Source organism: Haliaeetus albicilla, chromosome 18 (genome assembly GCF_947461875.1).
Source record: "Haliaeetus albicilla chromosome 18, bHalAlb1.1, whole genome shotgun sequence".
Lineage (NCBI taxonomy): Eukaryota > Metazoa > Chordata > Aves > Accipitriformes > Accipitridae > Haliaeetus > Haliaeetus albicilla.
In genome coordinates, this window is record NC_091500.1 from 23,089,415 (window position 1) to 23,109,967 (window position 20,553).

Here is a 20,553-nt window from a genome sequence, read left to right on the forward strand (position 1 = left end):
GAGGCCATTTATTTCCTGTGAACAGAAGCTGAGACACTTCACATCCTTGGAAATACCCATTTAAAAAATGAGCTCATTTTCATTGTGTTTGATCGCATTAGCCTTCTCAGGACATGACATTTTTATGTCCGCTGTTTTACTTTTCAATGGAATTGTCATCATCTGTTCTTTCTGCTTCATTTTTCGTCTCAGTGTTGTTTTGTCAGAGAACAGGCATGATTAGTTCCTTTCATTGAAGAAGAATTACTTTATAGCAGTCCATGATTTGACAACCAGTTTAACCTGATCTATGACTGAGTTGTCACTGAGCGGGAAAGGACCCTGCTCCTTCCCTAGCCTGGGCCATACATTCCTACCCCCTTCCTTGTACCAGCACTCATAATCACGTGACTATACAGTGAATGGATAGAGAGTTTACCTTCCTTCTGTAGTTAATTAAGCAAACACTCAGTTTACATATGTAGACGTTGGCATATACGAGTGGGGTTAGTTCTGTGACCAGAGCATTTAAATCTGCATGTAACTCTCTGCAGGATCAGGACCATACATGCTGTGTTTTCCTCAGACAGTGTTGACAATCCTGTAGCCTTTTTTCTGTCCTCATCCTAAAATGCTCCTTGGATGCGAACTGGCAGTTTTGGCTTTGAAAGAATTACAAGAATGGGTCAGTATTGTATATGGGTGATTGAGTGTTAATGTAAAAAAGAGTTGGCTAGGTCCTTTGTTCTGCACTGCACATTTGGTACTTTCCAGTTTCTTATACTTCATCAGTGAGGATGGCAGGAATTCATGATTGGTTAAGTCAGTTTATTTAATGCAAAACAAGCCGGGAAAAAAAAATCCAGTAGTTCTACAGATTTTGCACAGTGTGTCAGAGGGAGAAGAAAGATGTGTCACACAAATGCTTTTCAGGTGCGATGTTTCACGAGCTGCCATTGCTATGCCTCTGGCTAAAACAGACGGTTTGACAGCCTTTTTTAATTCACTCGGAAACACGCCAGAAACCGTAACCTTTCCATACAAATCCACGTAAGTTGGACAAGCAGCTTCCATGCTGTTATGTTGTCTGTCACAACATGATTTGCATTAATTAATAGTATTGAAGTTATTTTACACATACACATTCACAGATTAGCACAAGCTGGCTGTTGTTTTTCTGGATACTGATTCCTCCAGGAGTATTTAAGGAGCAGAGTAAGCTTTGCATGTGGATCTCTAACTGCTGGAAGGCTCCTGGACTTCTGAATCATTTCAGACTATCAACCTGTCTGAGACCTGCAATCGTTTTTATTTTTTTTTCTTGGAAGCAGTTCTGCTTTCCTCTCTCCCTCTCTTGTAAGTAGATTGGAAGAACAGGCCCTAAGCTCTGGAGATAAACTATTATTTCTGTGACCCATATTTTAAAGTGTTAGACAGTAAGAACCAAAAGCCAACCCTTTGCTACGAGAACGGCATGCAAACAGCGAACGTTCTGATTCCGTCAGTCAAAGACAAATCTCTTAATGGGAGAGCTCTCCTCTTATCCTGTAGCTTTCTTTCATCTCTTCTTTACTGCAACTCCCCACATTGCCTCAGTTCAAAAAGAGCTACCATACACGTTTGTATATACAGTGTAGGAAGTCCAGATGCTCATGAAGTTAATGGGAATTTTCTCTTGACTACAGTGGGGATGGGATTTAAAGTGATGTCAGACTCTGGCTTTATCAAAAAGCCCTGTGAAACTTAGGTGGAAGTTTCTAGCTGCAGATTACTAGCACAAACCTCTTTCTCTCCAAAGCTGTGGAAGTGGGCAGTACACAGACAATGTATTTCTTGTTTAATAACGACCGATAATAGAGTCCTGAAGGAGTTTGGTTTTCACAGGAGATGCAGAAACAGTAAAGTAAATGTCACTTGAGTGTTTTGCTTTGTGAGCTTTGGAGTTAGTCAGTGCCATGTGTCCCAAGAAGTTTTACACTGTGATATAAGAAAAGGAGGGCATATGATAAAATTCACTGGTGCTGCTTCCCATTGGTCAGGATGAGGTCTGTACAACTCATTCTCTGTGACAGAAGACCAGAAGGCCTTTATAATGGGCAACAAGAGTTGCAAGGATCTATTAGATTGTTAGCCCAATGCCTGGACAGTATCCCTGCCAAGACATTTTGCAGCCCTACAGGGAAATAAATACTTCTACTGCACCCCCAAAATCAGGAAACTTTTCAAAGTACAGTGGCTGAAAAACCTCAATTGGAGAGATGTTGTTGATGTGTATCTAAGATCTCTCCCTGGTCAAAAGCAACAAAACTTTAGACATATGAGTGAAACATCAAAGTCTCAAAATGGTCAAGAATCACAAACTGGGACCCCTGAATCTGTGGTTCTTCTCACACCTCCCAAATCATAACCATAACCCCAAACATCTCTCTGCCTCACATCCTGATTTGAAGGTCCTAGTTCTTACTCCAGGTCCTGACTCTGTTCAGCTCTACCCAGATTGCTACCTAAAATGCAAGAGTAGCACTGTGACTGTCACACATGATGCAAATTTAACTGTATGCATTAACAAGCCTTTATCCTGTAGCACTTGAAAAGGACATGTTTGAATCACAGGTTTGTCAGCCATACTACAGTCTTTACTTCTCTGTGTCAGGAAGTGCAAAAGTAGATGGGACAGTCCTGAGGTAGCTGTGATCATCATCACCCTTCACGATTGTGCTGCCCATCTGTATGTCTCTTCAGAAAGAGCATGGATCATTTTGGGAAAAAAGAATGCTGCCAAGTCAGCAGATATAAAAGTGGAGAAGACAAAAAAGTGCAGTCCAAAGTGAAAAGCAGCATGTATATTTCTTCAAGGTATCCATGATGATCCATTTGACACCTGATTTTCCATCAAGGTCATTGGCCAAAACAGAGAAACCATATAGGTGTGAGACGGACGATTTGAGCAGAACAATGCTTTGACCTGATTCAGCCAGAAGTTATTGGCTTGGTACAGGAGTAAAATTCTTTGGCCTGTTCTTGGAGGAATAAGATTAGATAACCAGGCAGTCTTTTCTGTCCCTTAAATTCAGACATCTTAACTGTTACCTATCTGCTCTGTTAAATGGAAAAAAAAGATTATTGTGAGAGATATTGAATTACTTGCACTAAATTCTAAATGTAAAAGTTGAGTATAGTCTGAGAAATCAGTGCAGCCAGAAAGCCTTGCCTGAACACCCAGGCTCAGCATATGAAATTCACATTATAGTAAAAAATGTTATGCATCCAATGCAGAAAGTGTCAGGCCATGGAAATAAGAGTATTTTAATAGAAACCTATTTTATTTCTGTCTCAGAATGGCCAGCAACTGTTACCTTCTAGTAATGTAAACAGCATGCATTACACTCAATTTTCTCTCCTTCCCCTGTTCAGTTCCAATGACCACATGGAATAGCCTCATATTTTGTTAAGCCCTCAGTTACATAGTTGCTGCTAAAAACATTCCCATTGCTTGGTGAAATCTGTGCTGACAGCCTACAGGTATTTCTGATAGTAAAGTCTTGCCACGAATACCTGTGACTCTAGCATGTGTTTCTGCTTTGAGATCAGCAAAAGTGTTTTTCAGTCCTGGCACAACTGGCTTGGGTCTCCAGGCACTATAACTGAGCCCTGCCCCGCCAAAGGCAATGGGAACAAGTGCGGAAATTTCCGTTTTGTCAGGGAATAGAACCCAGGATTCTTCTTTCTCTCCCTCAGTAACATTTTTTGTTGTTTCTCTGAAAAGTGATACAGCTTTAGCCTGGAGGAGAGTAACCCTCCTCTCATAGTCTTGATGGTTTGGGCACTCTGTTGACATTTGGGGGTTTTAATCTTGTCAGACAAAGGAAGGAGCAGCGGCAAGTTTCCCATGGGGCTTGGTCAGAGGTCTAAAGATTGTAGAGAAAGGGAAAGTAGCAGCAAGAGTCAGTACTGCTATCTTTTAAAATAATTGAGGTTTATTTTGGAGAGGATTCTGGGCTAAGGCACCGAAAGCAAGAACTAACACCTGATCGCACAAGTTAAGCACTTCATCACCATAGTCTTCGGTATTTTTCTACTGGCTAGCCCTTGGTGCTTTCCTATGCTCGTTTTTGAGGATCCCAATCAATTGGCATCTAACTGTACCCACACAATGCATATGGGCACAGAACCTGTCCCTATGTTCCAGATTCCATTCCAGGACCTGGTTACAGGTAGATAGCAGTACTGTACAGCTCAGACACACAACATCCATCTCTGCCCTTGCAGGAGAACTGGGAGGTGCATCCCACCCACAGATCAATTCTGTGTAGGAATATGGCCTCAGGCCTGCCCCACATCTCTCCATCTTGGCCTGGTTTCCGTGAAATAATAAAAGAAGTCAGACTCACATGAGTCACCTAATAGTTCACAGTTACAGACCCAACAGCAAACTCTACCAGCAGCACTTCTGCCATGGCAGAGAGAAGTCTGTGCAAGCTAATTCTTTTCCTCCTTTTGGATTAGGGCTGTCATGCTGGAGGTGTTTTTTTTTTGCTATCTGATCTGGCTGTCTTAGGTCTTATATCTCTGTTGCATTGCCATCTGCCAGATAAAACTGCCCTCAAAGTCAGCCTTCGCCATGTTTAACATTGCAGCATGTCTCTCCATCTTTGAATCCAGTCCAATGTCTGCAGAAACCTGGAACTATTTCGTAAATCTAACTAGATATAGTGTAATTTTTAGCTGCGGCTAGAATGACTGTAAACTTTAAGTTTGCAAAATTGTCTGGGCAAAGAAACAATATACGATCTTCACAAATGAGAAGGGCATCATTCACCATGTATCTGAAGGACTTTTGCCTTTCTAAGCATCGCTTACTTAATTCATCAAGAAATCAGTGAGCCTGTTCAGTCTTTAAAAGTGGGCCTTTTTTAAGTACCTGATTTAGAGTTTGCCTGGAAAAAGAAGTGTTTTCATTATTCCCTCCTGTAGAAGTTTTCCTTTTACTTTCTTTTCCTAAGCGTAAGTCTCAGAAGAATGGGACTTTGTTGGCTTTCCTTTGAAGTCTATTGTTACTTCTCAAATTCTGTCTTTCTCAAGCACAATGGTGATGTACTTTGGCAGATTTCTGGTGCTTTGAGCTCTTTAATCAGTATGTCCTTTCTATAATGATATTAAAAGCAAAATTTAGCTTTATCTAGGCAAGGAATTTCATTTTCTCCAAATGTATTGGCCCATCTTCTGTATTAAATGCAGTACATAGAAGGTGTGTTGCAAGAATGCAGTACATTCATGGGGATCAAAAGCTCTTCTGGAACGCAAAAGCAAGCCTGACTCTTCTTTTATTTTCAAAAATACATCTGAAGAAATCTTCTGGTTTGCTTGCTGTGGCTTCTCAGTGGATATCCTCCTCCTCCTCCTTTATTAGTACCGATGTTGTCAAAGTGTTCTCAGAGATTTTGAACGTTTGCAATTATTTATTTGTTGACAACACAGTTTGATGCTGAAAAGCTTTTCTGCAATCAACATTACAGCAGTTAACCACATTAACGCTCAAATGAGGCTTTTAATCATCACAAGCTGATGCTTTGCTTGATGTCAGTACTCCTGGTATATGGCAATTTCCAGAATTTAAGGTCAGAAAGGATCGCTAGATCAACTAGTCTGCTCCTGTCAAATTTCATTCCCCCTGGACTCCCAAGTGCCTTCCAGCAAGGCACACACTCCTGATCTTCATCTCATCGCATCAGAATAAGGGTCTTCCCATGTCAGATCAAATGTCCACCCAGCCCAGCATCCTGCCTCCCACATGGACCATAAGCCAGTATTGAAAGAAGCGTGTAGTAGGGTAAAAATATTTATTTCTCCATGGGATACTGCTTTATCTTTGAATAGTAATACTCTGACCATTTTCCAGCCCAGGATGCTCCTAAGCTGGATGCAGTTTTAGTGTTTAGTGTGTACTTGGTCACCTTCAATAGATTTCCCTTCCTCGAGCCTGTTCTTCACTGTCCCCATCAATTCATGTAAACTTTCAGTACCCACAGTATGCTGTGGTCTTTTTTTTTTCCCCTTTTTCCTCAGTAGTGTAAATATTTTGCTTTGTTTATGCTTCCTCCCCTTGGTTTGTTAAGGGCTTTCTCCACCAGCCTAAGAAGACTATCAGTGTGCAGAATTTTCATGTGCCTACACTTCTGCACAGTCATCAAGTCACAGAGCAAACATACCAAGCCCTGAAAAAGTGTCAGCACTGCATTTCTCAGGCTGACTAAGGCTTGCTCTACCTGTTCTCCAAGCGACTAGCACAAGCCACCTTCTCTCCAAAGCCATGTAAGTGTGGCTGTGAGGTGGTGCCTAAGCTAGGTATCACCTTTTTCCTTGGGAGTTGGCTTGAGACTGGCACACGCGGTGTGACCGCAGTGTAAGCTCACGTCTGGTTGCAGAGTGCTGTTGCCACTGGAATGTTTTTCTATAGCTCTTAAATAATTTGGTACTTTTCTCTGTCCTCCCAGATTTTTAAGTGCTACTTCCAAAATGTAAAGCCTGGAACATACATGCCTGCATCCATCCATCCATCCATCCTGTTTCATTGCAAACCTACTAATGCTATAGATGAAAGGTAACCTTTTCCCTACTGTTACTCCTTATTTCCCAGTATACACATTCAAGGCCTGCATTCATCCTTTCAGCTGTAGCACTATGCTGGTATGTTATGCACAGCTGTTCATCTAATGTAGTGTTAGCTGTGTCCAGATATGATGAAAGTAACCAAACTTCAGTCTATCACAGACACCACCACATGCTCTCACCTTATATCTAGAACTGTAATTACGAGGCCATGTCTAGAACTAGCAGCAATTCTACATAAAAAGTTCTGTTACATTCAGTATGGTATTGCCATGCTATTATCTCCTGATCGGTAGTGCATTAGTGATGAAGACATCACGTCAGCCCTGGAGTTCTCCCCAAAGGTATTGTAATCACTTAAAACCTTGTTTCTGACTGTTCTTCTTTTGTTAGACTTTCTTTCTTTTAAGAGATGCTGGAGAGGACTTACGCTTAACATTTGCTAGATTTTGCTGTTGTGGGAGTGTTATTTCCTTTTTGGTGTGAGAACTCCTGAGAGACACTTCTCCTCCCTAACTACTTCTGAAGAGTCTAAACTGGAAGGAACTCAAGAAGATAGTTTCCTTTTTAGAGAATGTTTGTCTCTATGGATATCACTGCTAGGAAACCTTTTCTGTGGTCATGATGACTGTTTAGAACCTGTATATTTTTAGTTTAGATTTGCTAGCTATAGTATTGATTTCATCAGGCTTTTGATAATATTTTTATTATGACTTACTTCCTCTCTCTCTTCCTCCCTGCCCAGACACACACAGTCTTTTCTTCCTCTGAGTTTCTGATGAGGAACTGCTGCCCACATGTTTCTTGTGTGGTCTGTAATCATACGCTGCATTTCTTAAATGTTTATTTTTCTTTATGGTTGTATGAAAATTTTGCAGTTATGAGATAAAAACATTCATACGTCCATTACATGTTGTGAGAAAATTACAGCACCTTGGGAGGTCACAAGGAAGCTGCATAGGCAACTTGAGTATGGATGCAATACTACAAAAGGCATACATCCAGTAGGCAGGGCAAGACACTAGGATTGTACTGTAACCCCAATTTTAAGCACTCCTAATTTTAAAAAAGGGAAAGAAAAAATTTATTCTTCTTGCAATTTTTCTTGAGGTGAGACATTGAAAGACAATCCTTTTTTTCTTACAAGCAGGAGGTTAATCAAGTGGTTAAGATCTAGAGTTTAAAGCTGTAAGAGGATGCAAAAATTCAAGTGCTGCAAGCCCCTTCAGAGAAATGGCATCTCTATGCTCCAGATGTTTTCCCCAGCTCTGAAGAGACCATTTTTTCCCCCCAAATTTCACAGATCTGCTCAATGAGCAGGAGTGTAACAGACCATTTTTATAAATATGCAAACTCCTCTACACTTGAGTCTGCCCTCCAGAAGATTCTGCCTTCTGGGCTGAGCTGGATGTCTTCACACTGGCCAGTTCTACTTTTAACAGTCATCTTTTAGTTTTTAAAATAAATACAAGGGATGTTTTCTCTCTTTTGATGATCCTGCCTCTTTGGACTCCTTAATCATCTCAATCAGGTGACGCCCCTATCCTGAGGGAATTCTCTACTGGGGTAAAATTTGGCAGTACAAGTTTTTACAAAAGCATTTCCTGGACTAAGGTGGAGCAGAACGGCATTCTGTCAGTTCTGAACTGGTGTGGTGTCTCTTGGGGAGGATAGCCTGCTTATGTAAATTAGAGTTGCTTATGATAGGGAAAGCACTGCTTTTATTTACCCTGGGACTGAGTCAGAGCAGTTTCCATTTATGAACTGGAGAGCAGTAACTCAATTCCTCCCACATGTGCGTATTCCCCAGAGAAAGTGGGTCTTGCTAGAAGACAAGGTCTGGGTCAAAGGTTATTGGCACTGCACAAAAATAATAGAGAGAAAACAATGAAAAACAAGCATTTAACTGGATTTTATCAGAAGAACTGCCAAATGAATACAGTGCCAGGAAACTTTACCTGCAGCTCTTCATTACAGTTGCTCTGTCAGAAAAAGCTACGCCTTCTTATCTGTGCTGTTACTTGAGCAATGTCTCACAGCATCTGAGGTTGGGGGCACACATCCAGGATATTGTAAGTGTCATTGCCAAGTCTGTAAATACAGTTCATGTTTGTTGGCAGTTCCTCTGTCCATTAACATTACATCATCCTTAGACCAAACCCATGATAATGAAAACAGTTTCAGTCCAAGTAATTCAACTTCTGACTTAAAAGTCCCTGATATAAAAGGTGACATCAGGCCACAGATGCCATGTACTCTAAACAGCTTGCTTCCTTTTCCAGTACCTATCCTGTTTGCGAGTTTTGAAAAAAGTGCTAAAACAAGTTTGTTTTAAGCCAGATGAGCTCAGATCCTTTTGAACCAGCACAGCTATCAAGTATCTTCTGCAATTCTGTAACTTTTGAATGTTCTGTGTCACCAGAATAGCAATACAACTCTTTGATCACTGTAGATAAGAAAAGGATGAAGAAGGAGTTCAGTACTGTATTTCCATCAGCCCCTTTCAGCTTTTTCCTGTTTTATACTAAATCCATGACCTTTTAACTCAGATTGGTCATGTTGCTCAATAATGGGAAGGTTCCACAACTCTGAATTATTTTTTCAGCTTCATCTTTGTCTAATTCCTGTACTTTGTTTTCAGCTAGACAAAACTGCTGAGATTGCTGGAGCAGTCGTTGCTCTGTCATTGACAAAGTCCTCCAAACCCTCTTTTAGCTTTTCTAAGTCTTCAGCTTTCCTGTAGAGTTCCTTGTTGCCTAAATTGCATGTGATACTGTGATTCAAGCCCTCCTCATGCTCAGCATGAATTTCAACATATTCTTGGTAGTTAGCTTTAAATGTAACAGAAGTTAATTTTCTTCAGAATTCTGCTGCTTGCCATTAGCAAGCTGAACCATCAGTCCTTCCTCCTTGTGATTCCTCAAAAGGATGTTAACACAGATGTTTGTTAGGACTATGGTGGGTGGCAGCTTCTTTCTCAATAACATTTCAGTGTCAAGTCAAACTTCTAAGCCAAGCAGATACCTGATGATGGGAAAAGGTATGATTACTGTGCTTGAGGAGGATCTCACCCTTTTTATTTTCATTAGCTGAGAAAGCTGAAAAGATAACTTTTTCTGGATGCTGTTTTTAACAACTTTGAATATTGTAATTGGTGATTTTCCTTCGAGACATGATGCAGGAAATACATTTCACCGTACAGAGATACTATTGGTATTAGTTACTGGTTTTGACTTCTCACATTTAGTCACCTATGCTTTTTACTTTTAGTAGAATTCTCTTTCATTCTTCCTTTATAGTTTCACTTGCAAAATCAAGCAGTAGACTGAGAGCTTGAAACTATCTGAAGCTACTCATTTCTTCTTGTAGAGGGGGAACTTAACTAGGAGAAGTTAGGAAAAGTGGCCTCAAAAGTGAGGTGTGTCTGGATCCAGGAAAGATCATAATATTGAGAGCAACGGCGGAAAGTATATTGGCACCCTTTGAATGTTCATGGCTAAGGAGGTCAAGCTATCCAGGACTGTAGCAAGATAAGGGTTGAATATCTGGGCACTCAGCCCAAAAAAGGGCAGAGGGGTCACAAAATGTTTCAATTACTTATGTTACAAATGATATGCTGGTAGCAGTTTTCTTAATATAACAGTACATCAGAACTTGACATTCTGGGGGCTTTTCTAACCATCTCCGTTTGGCCTTTGTCGTTTTGGCAGTGTCAGTCACAGCAGCTGCTGTCGAACGCAGCTGATCATCAGGGCTCTGGAAAGCCTGGAGCAGAAAGTAGATTAATCTCAATGTCTACGGCACAATAAATCAGTATAAAAAACAGCTACATAGTGAATTCAGTACTGTGAAGACTCGCTGAAAAACAAAATCACACCAACAGGGATGCTGCCCAGTTTAAGTTATTAATGAATCACTGTATCTTCCACAGACACACTGAGTGTACACACAGATCACTGCATTTCTCCTCATCTAGTTAAAGCTGCAGCAAAGTCAGTAAAGCCTAACCTACCAAGTTTGGGTCTGGACCTCAGGAAATTTGCCTCTAAGGCTTCCAAAGTTCATAAAATGTCTTAGAAACTTCCTAAGTTCTGGATTTTTAAACACCCAGATGAGAAATATAAAGTTTGTGAAATCCACTCATTCGAGTAAGGAGTTTTCAAATGCTGTTAAAACCTTGTTATGGTCTCAAAGGCTCAGCTATCCAGAAGTCAAACCTCAGTATTGATTTATTGTCTAACTGAATGAGATCAAATGTAGTAGAAAGTCCTTCACAGGGCAAGTGCACAAAATAAAAACCGGTAAGATAAGACCGATACTATCATTTAAGTGAAGTTTGCTTGCGCAAGTATGGGCTTCTAAGTTTCATGTCTGTGTCAGGCGCTTCCAGACAATGTCACTTACCAATTATGCTTTCATTTAAAAAAAAATCAAAAAGTTAGATTTTCCTAATATTAATTTAATAGGGTAAATAAATTATCTCTGCTGAAAGGAAGTCACAAGGTATATTTCACATAGAAATGAGTGTTCCTTGAAGACTGAAAAACCTGCCAACGGCAATTTTAATGGAAATTAATAACATCCTTAAAAAATAGAATCAGAGCTGCAGATACTTATTAAATGAAATTAAGTACATTTGGACAATTTTCATGCATTGTTCATCAAAACTTCAACTGAGCCTGGGAAATTCATAAACAAACATGAGGCAAACAAACAACACTTCCTTAAATTCCAAAAACTGCATTTGTGAAATGAAGATACAACTGGGTGGTGATTGTGCTGACAGGGACTAACCTACTTACAGCCATGCCCTGTAGCCTGCCATTTTCCCAGGAGAAACTTCATGTTCTAATTATCTATTGTGATTTTTGCTTGCTTCTACTTTTTGTTCACAGAAGCCCTAAATCTTTCGGACATGAACCAGTCCCTATGAAGCCTGATTTACATCTCCCTAGTGCATTACAGCTACATACACTGTTACATACATGTCAGACTGCTTTTGTTGTAACACCACCAAAAAAATCCTTTGATGTGTTGTGCAAACAATTAGAATCATAGAATCATTTGGGTTGGAAAAGGCCTTCAAGATCATCGAGTCCAACCATCATCCATGCCCACTAAACTCTAGTAGACTTTAAAAATTAGAGTCAATTAGCATACTTCTGGTCACTTCAAGGTGCCATAGATATCCTATTAAAGGAAACTTAACTCTAATAGTCCCAAACTTCTGAGTGAACTGAGAACGTATGGATTTTAAAACCAATCAACTTGTTACACTTTCTTTTGAACAGGGGGAATGCCTATGAGGAGCAGTGACACAAAGAAACCTTCGCGAAGGTCGTGTAAAGGAAAACTTGGCTAGTGGGGCATCTCCTTCCGCAACAGATTGCCGCCGCTACCTTCCACTGAAACAGTTGCACAAGGTGAATAAATCACGGCAGTTCTCCGAAGTACCTGCCTTTAAGGGACGTTTTCCCTCGTCGCCCCGCGCAGCGCAGGGACCAGACGTGACGAAAAGGGCGCAGCGCGTGCAAACGCCTTAACGTTTTTGCACGGCAACGGGCAAACCGGAGCGGCGTGTCAGGCCGTGGAGGTGCTCGTGGGGGCGGCCCCCCCCTCCCCGAAAGAGCTCGGGTTTTCGGGGGGGGGGTAAGCTAGCGAGCGCAGTGAGCCGCGGGACGGCTCCTGCGGGGAAAGGGGCAGCGCGGGGTTAGCCGCGGAACCCGAGACCGCCCCGCCTGCCGCGTCGCCGGCTCTCGCCATTAAGCCGGAGAAGCGGGGCGGCAGGGCGGGGGGAAGCCGGCCGCGGCGGGGAGCGGGGCCCGGCCGCGGGAAGCTGAGCGCTCTCCGGTCTTCTCCCCCGCAGGTGATGGCCGCCCCGCGGCGGCCGAGAGCCCTCCGCCCGGGCGCGGCGCGGCGCCGGCGCAGCTAGCGCGGCTCCATGGAAGGCAGCGGCGCGGCGGAGGAGGAGGAGAGCGGGGCCGGGCCCGGCGCCCCCCCGCCGCCGCCCCCGCCCACCCCGGCCGCCCCCTGCGGCTTCAGCTCCTCCCTCTGCTTCAGCGCCGCCGCCGCCGAGCCGCAGCCGCCCGCCGCCGGCGGCCGGGTGGTGGAGAGCCAGTGGGAGATCAACAACGCCGCCTGCCAGCCGGAGGAGGAGGAGGAGGAGGCGGCGGGGGCGCGGGAGCGGCCGGCGGAGGAGCCCGACCTGGTGATCGAGGTGTCGGGGCGTCGCATCCGGGCGCACAAGTCGGTGCTGGCGGCCAAGAGCGACTACTTTCGCGCCCGCGCCTCGAGGGATGTCCTGCGGGTGAAGGGGGTGAGCTACGGGGCGCTGCGGCTCCTCATCGACTACGTGTACACGGCCCGCATGGGCGAGGTGCGGCACGACAACCTGGCCGAGGTGGTGAGCGGCGCCCGCGTCCTCCAGATGCCTTGCGCCCTGCACTGCGCCGCCGAGGCCATGCGCGCCCAGCTCCGCCTCGACAACTGCTACCAGCTCCTCTGCCTGGCCAAAAAGCAGCGGCTGGCGGAGCTGCGGGAGGCCGCCTACCGCTTCATGAGTGACCACTACCTGGAGGTGCTGCGGGAGCCCAGCGTCTACGGCCGCCTCAGTGGCACTGAGCGGGACCTCATTCTGCAGCGGCGCATGGAGGCCGGCCGGCCCTGCTTGCTGGTGGCCGAGGTCAGCGATGCCTTCGAGCGGCCAGGTGGCGGCAGCCGGCCGCAGAGCCGCGAGAGCAGCCGGCCGCAGAGCCCTTCCTCCGTGGTGTCACTGGAGGAGAGCGGCTCCCTCATCCACTGCTACCAGGAGGCCAGCGGCGAGTGGAGGGTGCTGACGCGCCTGCCCGAGGAGGCCAATGCCAAGGGCTGCGCCATGTGTGTCCTCCACAACTACCTCTTCCTTGCAGGGGGCATCGCGGCGGGGCCGGCGGGCGGAGAGCCCCGGGCCCGCCTTTCCGACAAGGTCTTCTGCTACAACCCCCTTACCGACACCTGGAGCCAGGTGCGGCCGCTGGCTCAGCCCCGCTCGCAGCTCAAGCTGCTGGCCCTGGACGGTTACCTCTACGCTGTGGGGGGCGAGTGCCTCTTCACCGTGGAGAGGTATGACCCGCGGGCTGACCGCTGGAGCCCTGTGGCACCCCTGCCCAAGGGTGCCTTCGCTGTGGCTCATGAGGCCACCACATGCAACGGGGAGATCTATGTGTCAGGAGGCTCCCTCTTCTACCGCCTGCTCAAGTATGACCCCAAGCGTGACGAGTGGCAGGAGTGCCCTTACAACAGCAGCCGCCGGCGCTCTGCTGACATGGTGGCCTTCAAGAGCTTCATCTACCGCTTTGACGTGAGCAGCGGCCGTGGTGGGGAGCAGGGCCCAGGCGGTGGGGCTGGCGGTGGCGTTGAAGTTTTCCGGTACAACACGGTGGCCAAGCGCTGGAGCCAGTGCGCCAGCCTGCGGCCCAGCGGTGGCCCCATCCAGCCTTTCCGCTGCGCCCCCTTGGGCAACACCATCTACTGCGTCAACCGGACCGGCACCCTCCGCTTCAGCCTAGCCCAGGACGGTGAGGTGGAAGCGGATGGTGGGCTCAAGGGCACCTTCGATGGGGAGCTTCTTAAAGCTCCCTTGGATGCCAAGGGTGTCCTCCTACCCTTCGTGCTCACCCTGCCCGAGAGGCTGGACAAAGCAGGGGACCAGGAGGGCTCCCTCCTGCTGTGAGGTATCCAGCTGGCTCTGGCTTCCCGAGCGGGGAGCTGGGTTGCAGCTGTGGGGCACCCACAAACTCCCCCCTACAGAGGGGACCCTCTCTGGCGTGTCTGCAGAGACAAGGGGCTCCTCCTTTCCTCCTCTCTGCTCCCAAGATGTTGAGCTGGAGCCACTTGGTTGTAACTCGGTTGTAACTCTTTTCATGTTTGCTGTGCTTTGTGTGAAAAGCCAAGCACGTGAAAGGAAAAGCTGCTATAAAGATAATCTCTGGATTATGTTTGTGCCAATGCCCAATCTGAGGAAAACTTTTTTACACCTGGATTTCTAAAAAATTCCTGCCAACAGTGTCATAATGGGACGTTACTGTTAGTGTTGGTTGCATGTTTACATGTAGTTGCAATCTGGGCTGGAGCCTTTTCTGCCATTTGTTTTCTTTCTCTCCGGGATGATACCGAGGGATAAACGCTGCCGGCAACGTAGCTTGGCTGCATTTGTTTTTACGTTAAACCAACTATTTCCTGTGTTAGCAAAGTATAGGAAGAACATCTCCATCACAGCCTTTCATTTCTGGTGCAATAGATGGTTTAAGGAAGACGTGGCACTGTGTGGTCCCAGGAATTTCAACCACAAATGATTTAACAGATACCAGACTTAAATTTTTAAGTAACACGAATGTGTGCCACATGTTTGTGTTTGGAATGCAAAAAAAAAAAAAAAGGAAAAAAGAAAAAGACAAGTTACCTTTTTAAAATGTGGCATACTATAGCAGATATGAAACGTTGATATGTTCTTTATTTGAAAACGGCAATGGTTTCTGTATAAAAAGACATCATTTTATTACCTTTTTTTATCAGAGATTTTAAATTAAAACAAAAATGAACTGAAGCTGTTTAGACTGCAACCGATTGACATGACCATGTATGCCACTAGAGTTGGGGTAAATATTTTGTACTTCAGCTGCTCTTTAATTAACTGCAAGTCAAGCAAGATTAACCTAAACCAAATGTAACTTTTTCGAAACTGACTGCAGACAGCTTAAATGTTTCACTGTATGTTCAGTATCCTGTGGCAAGAGGCTTTTCCAGCTTAGTGCAAGACCATCAAAGGAGGACATGGAAAATAGGAATGCGCTACACATGTTGATTATATTGTGCACTAGCATGATGTTATTTCCCTATCTTTTGATTGAGAGACTGCTTTATTTATTTCGATCTAACGATTGCTGTAATCAATAAGTCCTTGTTAATTGCAGTACGTGCTGATGGCGTATGCTGTCATTGGGATTCTGAACCGCCCAAGAGCGCTGTTTGTGGAGCAGCATCCTAACAAGACAAAACCACACAAAGCTTCTTACTGCCTGTGGAAAGTTGGAGCATACTTTTTGTCATGTTACTCAGAATTGGAAAAGTGTAAACCACCTATGCAGACAGACTATATTGAAAAGGGCACATGCATTTATTTTATACATTTTATATAAAAAAATCAATAGGCAAGGCAAATGTTTTAGCTTTATGGTAAATCACTGAGAAACCTTTTCTGGAAAAAAAAAAAAAAGAACCAGTGTTTTTGCTATTGATAATTCAGCCTGGAACTGGCATGGACTATGGAAGGGAATTGTTTATACTCAAAGCTCTAGTATAGATTCATATTTTAGAAAGACATAGGGACCTTACATCAAAGAAAGCAGATCCTTTTATGTCTTATTAAGATGTTTCTGTTAAACAGGTCATTAGCATTCTTATATGTTATTGCTAGTTCCAAAGGAAGGCAGCAGGCTCTGTCCTAAGAGACACCATCTTCACGAAAGAGAATAGTGAAGTTTATAGATACTTCTTTCCTTCACTTTCATGTGGTTTTTTTTTTTCCTTTTCTCTATCTGTCTTGCACAGGGTTTTAATGCAGCTGATCTGGTTAGCCATCCTGTAGAAAACAGTTGTCCAGTCCTCAAAGTTCTTAGCCAAGTGAACCTATTCCCTAGTAAGCCAATTAAAGCATCAGCCAGGTAGGAGCTGTAGGCCTGCAGAGTGTGACGCTTATCTTAGCCTCAGTACAGGTTGGTGCAGCGGAATTTAATACCACAGATGGCGTATTCATTAGCAATTCACAAAGAAATTGATTTTTTTCACTGAATGATGGACTTAATTCTCAGACAAGAATCCTTGGAAATGTTGACTCTAAATAAAATTACAGCATTGTAGCTTGAACAGGAAAGAAAAATGATGTGTTTTCCTTCAGCATCATTTTTATGTTAACTGTAGGAAGTATTTCAAGCTGTGTAGTGAAACACTTAGGTGCATACTTAAACTAAAGACATAAGCCCTAGGGCAGATTTTGAATTTAGTATAGTCACCAGGAACACCCAAGGAAATGTCTCTTTTATCTTACAATAATACAGTACGATTTCATAGTTCAAAATATTACGTAGTATAGTTCTTATACTACAGCACAGTGAGGAATCAAGCCAGCTTTTGCATTCCTATTAATTAAGCATTAATTAATCATTTTAATTCCTGCTAATGCATGAATATGTTTCTAAATGAGTTTTGGGAAGTCTCCATGATTTAAGCTGCAAAAATATGCCATAGACTTCCGGGAAAGAATGAAACATATCCTTTCTTCCAATATTTGTTGCTGTACACCATGAAGAAATACATTTGGAAATAATCTTTACAGTAATAAGCATTCTACAAACCTGCAGTGGTTTGAATTTTTGCTAGCTCCTATTGTTAGAAAAGGTTGAATCAAGTGCTTACCCACTTTCACTGTTTACACAGTGTAAATGAGGGCAGGGTCTGGTCTTCATTAGTAGCTGTCCGTCAAACCTGTTTCCTTTGTACACTCTTTGCATAATCACAGCCTGATGATTGACAACAGAGGCATGTTTCTAGCCAGATTTCCTACTCTGTGGCCTCTGTTTCCTCCCTGGTAAGCCTGAGGCAGGTTTACTGAGAGGTTCCCCCCCCACGCCCAGTTCTATCTTCAGCGTATCCAAAAAAAACCCCACCAGACTTGGGTACTAAAACCAGAATTTAGGTGGACTTTAGGCATTTGAAGACCAAAATTGTCATCCCAGAACTCTCCAGTTTAACTTAAACTGAGCAACCATGCTCCCTTTGACATGTGGAGGTGCCGAGCAGTTCCCCTCCACCCATTCAAAACTGCTCACCTCTGAGCAGTTACGCACCTACCTAGCTACCGGCTCAACTCCTTTGAAACTAGCTGATGTGAAGCCACTGGTGTAATATGGTTTTATGGTACAAGCTAAAGGGCTAGGCCACCCTCAAATTGTGTTTGCATATGTTTTGTTTTTAAAACAGAGCTATTTTATCTAATAGCCTGAAGGCTACTCTATTTGCATGGGAACATGGAGATATGTGTTTTCTTTCTTGGCCTGCAAGGATTCAACCCACATCTCCCAGTGCCTGATTGCCAATGGATTGAAGTACCTCTTGGAGCTAATCCCTGATTTCTAAATAATTATGTGTTTTGTATTATACATTAATTGGCTAAAAATCTCAGAAATTATCCAGGTAGGTGAATTCAAACCCTCATCCTCACAGTGATCTGAGACTAGCTGGAGAGACATAGTCCTCTCTGCTGTCTTTCTTCTCCATGAATCTCGCAGTCCCCTTCTCCCACTGATAGGACATGCGGGAGATAATTTTTCTGCTTCCTCCTCCCTAGAGTACTCCTGCTTTCAAGGTCATCTGCTAGAGGATCTAGGCTTGAATTCCCTTAAGCTGAGTAAGGACTGAACTCGGGCCTCCCACATCACATGTGTGTTCTCAAATCTAGATGACTATTTGGAAGAAGAGTGTGCGACCACCCCCTATGGCTCTTTTTCAGGGATGAACCTCATACACATCCTCCAAAAGCACACATAGGCTTCTGCACACTGAGTTCTGGGTAGATTCCAGCTCCTGGATGTGTAATTCAGGACACATTTAGTACATGTTGGTGCAATTGGGCAAGTTTTCTTCTGTGGAAAGCTTTTCCAGACCGGCTCTGTATTTTGGGTTGCCAGTCTGAGGTGAGGGACTCCATGCACTGTACTGGGAGGCCAAACAGGGAATTTGGATTCTTCTCAGGGGTGATGCCTTAGTAAAGAGGCATTGCAGTGCCTAACATGGAAACGCCTAAAGCTTTCATTGCATCTAAAAGTAAATCCCTGCTTCAATAAACAAGCCTTCTTTGCAAATGCTAGTAATGGATGGAACTGTACTATTTCCATTTATTAACCGGTTCCATAAAAAAAATCTTAATTGCAGCAAAAGCATGTGTACAAATTCTGTTTACACTTGGAAACTAAATCAAAGGAATAATTGGCAAAAGAATAACCCTATTTGATCAAAACAGGCACTGTTAAGCGACATGGGAAGGATGCTAATCATACCCTATTAATGAATGAAATTGTGCAGTAGCTGATGTAAATTCTGTCCACAAAAAAAATTTCTTTGTAAATAAGTACCTGGTAAAATTTAAAGTGATAAAAGAATAAATTATTCACATGAAAGCTGCAACTCTCCTGTGCTGTTTGACTGGCTCTCAGAGTGTTGTATCCTGATTTATCGCTATTCATGAGTGGCCTATTGCTTTTCCTGCTTTACGATATCCATTGACTGCTCTGTAGATGTGTTACCCTTCATTATCACACAGCTTAACAGTGGTACTGGGGTGATTTGCTTTGTGTCCGGACTGACATGTAGTGCATTCTACTTCAATGAACCCAGAAGATTTAGTCAGAATTGTATCTTTGGGCTTTTTTTTTCAGTGGCATTGCTCCTGGGAAACTTAAGAAAGCACAAGAAGGGGAAATGGTGGTACCGTTGAGCAACTGTAGTAACAAGCATTTAATGAATTTCTTCTTTTGTCTGCCGTTATTCTGCGCACCAGATTCGCACTGGATTTAACAGAACATCTCTGTGTAGCCATTACCAGTATGAGCCCAAGTACTATTGTAGCAAAGTATGTTTTTATTTAAGTATATTTACTGCCTCAACTCCTACTTTGAGATAATTTAGTGCAAGTTTGTAATAGTTCCACACATTTAGTAGATTACTGGAACTATTCTGACTTTATATTACTGCTACTAAAAGCAGAGATTGACACATAAGCTCAGTAAAACTGTGCACTCAGAATATATAATCACACACTTTTAATTTGTTTTGGCCTGCTGAATGCTGAGAGCTGCTGGAATGAACCCATCCGTGTTAGGAATCAGCAGGCTACTTTGGAGACTCTCTAACTTCCATAAATTACTCAACGGGAAGAAATGGGAGCGTAGGGCAGAGGTATAGGAGGGAAGAGAAGAACTAGGAGTCAAAAATACCTACTGTATATCCAGTTGAAACAAACAAATAGCAGGGAAGGGAAACCAGAGCTGGTACTTGAGACAGTGATGACTACAGAGCCATTTTTTTTCAACTGTTTCTTAAACAGCCCAAGTTTTTACCAGTTATGTTTTTAGTCTTATCCTTTTGCACCTGCAGTACATCTCAAACAACCACAGTGTTTAATAAGCTACTTTTTGCAGGAGTCTCGTGCTTTGCTTTTAAGTCTTAGTGCATAAACCTTGGACAAATTTGTGAAATCATGAAATAGCAATGTCGATGCTGCCACTTACAACAGATTAACGAATGCAAATGCTTTAGACACTGTTCACAATTCAGGTGAATTGTATGTGTAACTGATGTATTAACAGTTTCATTTTTGAAGTATAGGTAAAGCTTTTTATGTACTCCAATTTATGCTGTAATGAAATAAATACATACAAAAAGCTTATGCTCCCCCTTAGGGATTTCTGGGTAATTGGTGTTTTTTCTTTGTCATCCATCCAATCAGCAAACAGTATTATATTTGTTCTTATAAAGCAAAGACAAAATTATATGGATTATCGCAAAGGTAAAATGTTTAGGAAATGTTTCTAAGGCTAAGCAAAGGGAATATTTTCATTTCACAGTACCCTGGGTATTAGGAACATGAAATATTCTGCAGCAAAAGCACTTTTCTAAGTGCAGATTAGCATAAGCTCCGGTTCAGTTTTATTTCCTTTTTCTTTTTTCTTTTTTTTTCTTGTCAGTATTTTAAGTACATTATTTATTTATGGAAGTTACATGTAGGTTTTCTCAGGATACTCTCCTGTCTTATGTCACACCTGTCAGATTTTTGGCTGCAGTAGATTTACAGCAGTTTAAGTAAAAGCAGAATCAAACACAGCTTGAATTTTGTACTTTGTCTCCTACTTATTTTGTCATCAAATAGTTTGC

The 20,553-nt window shown here is 43.3% G+C and overlaps 1 protein-coding gene across 2 annotated transcripts in view; it reads left to right on the forward strand.

Annotated features, from left to right (window-relative positions):
- The window catches only part of KBTBD11 (kelch repeat and BTB domain containing 11), a 22,311-nt gene extending 2,227 nt beyond the window's left edge, over positions 1-20,084 (forward strand). For both annotated transcript variants that reach the window (XM_069805937.1, XM_069805936.1), the window contains exons 2-3: positions 11,880-12,011; positions 12,455-20,084. In XM_069805937.1, the coding sequence (XP_069662038.1) occupies positions 12,530-14,299 (1,770 nt within the window). In that variant the 5' untranslated portion in view covers positions 11,880-12,011; positions 12,455-12,529 and the 3' untranslated portion in view covers positions 14,300-20,084. The remainder of the gene's footprint in view (positions 1-11,879; positions 12,012-12,454) is intronic.
- Positions 20,085-20,553: the final 469 nt, after the last annotated feature.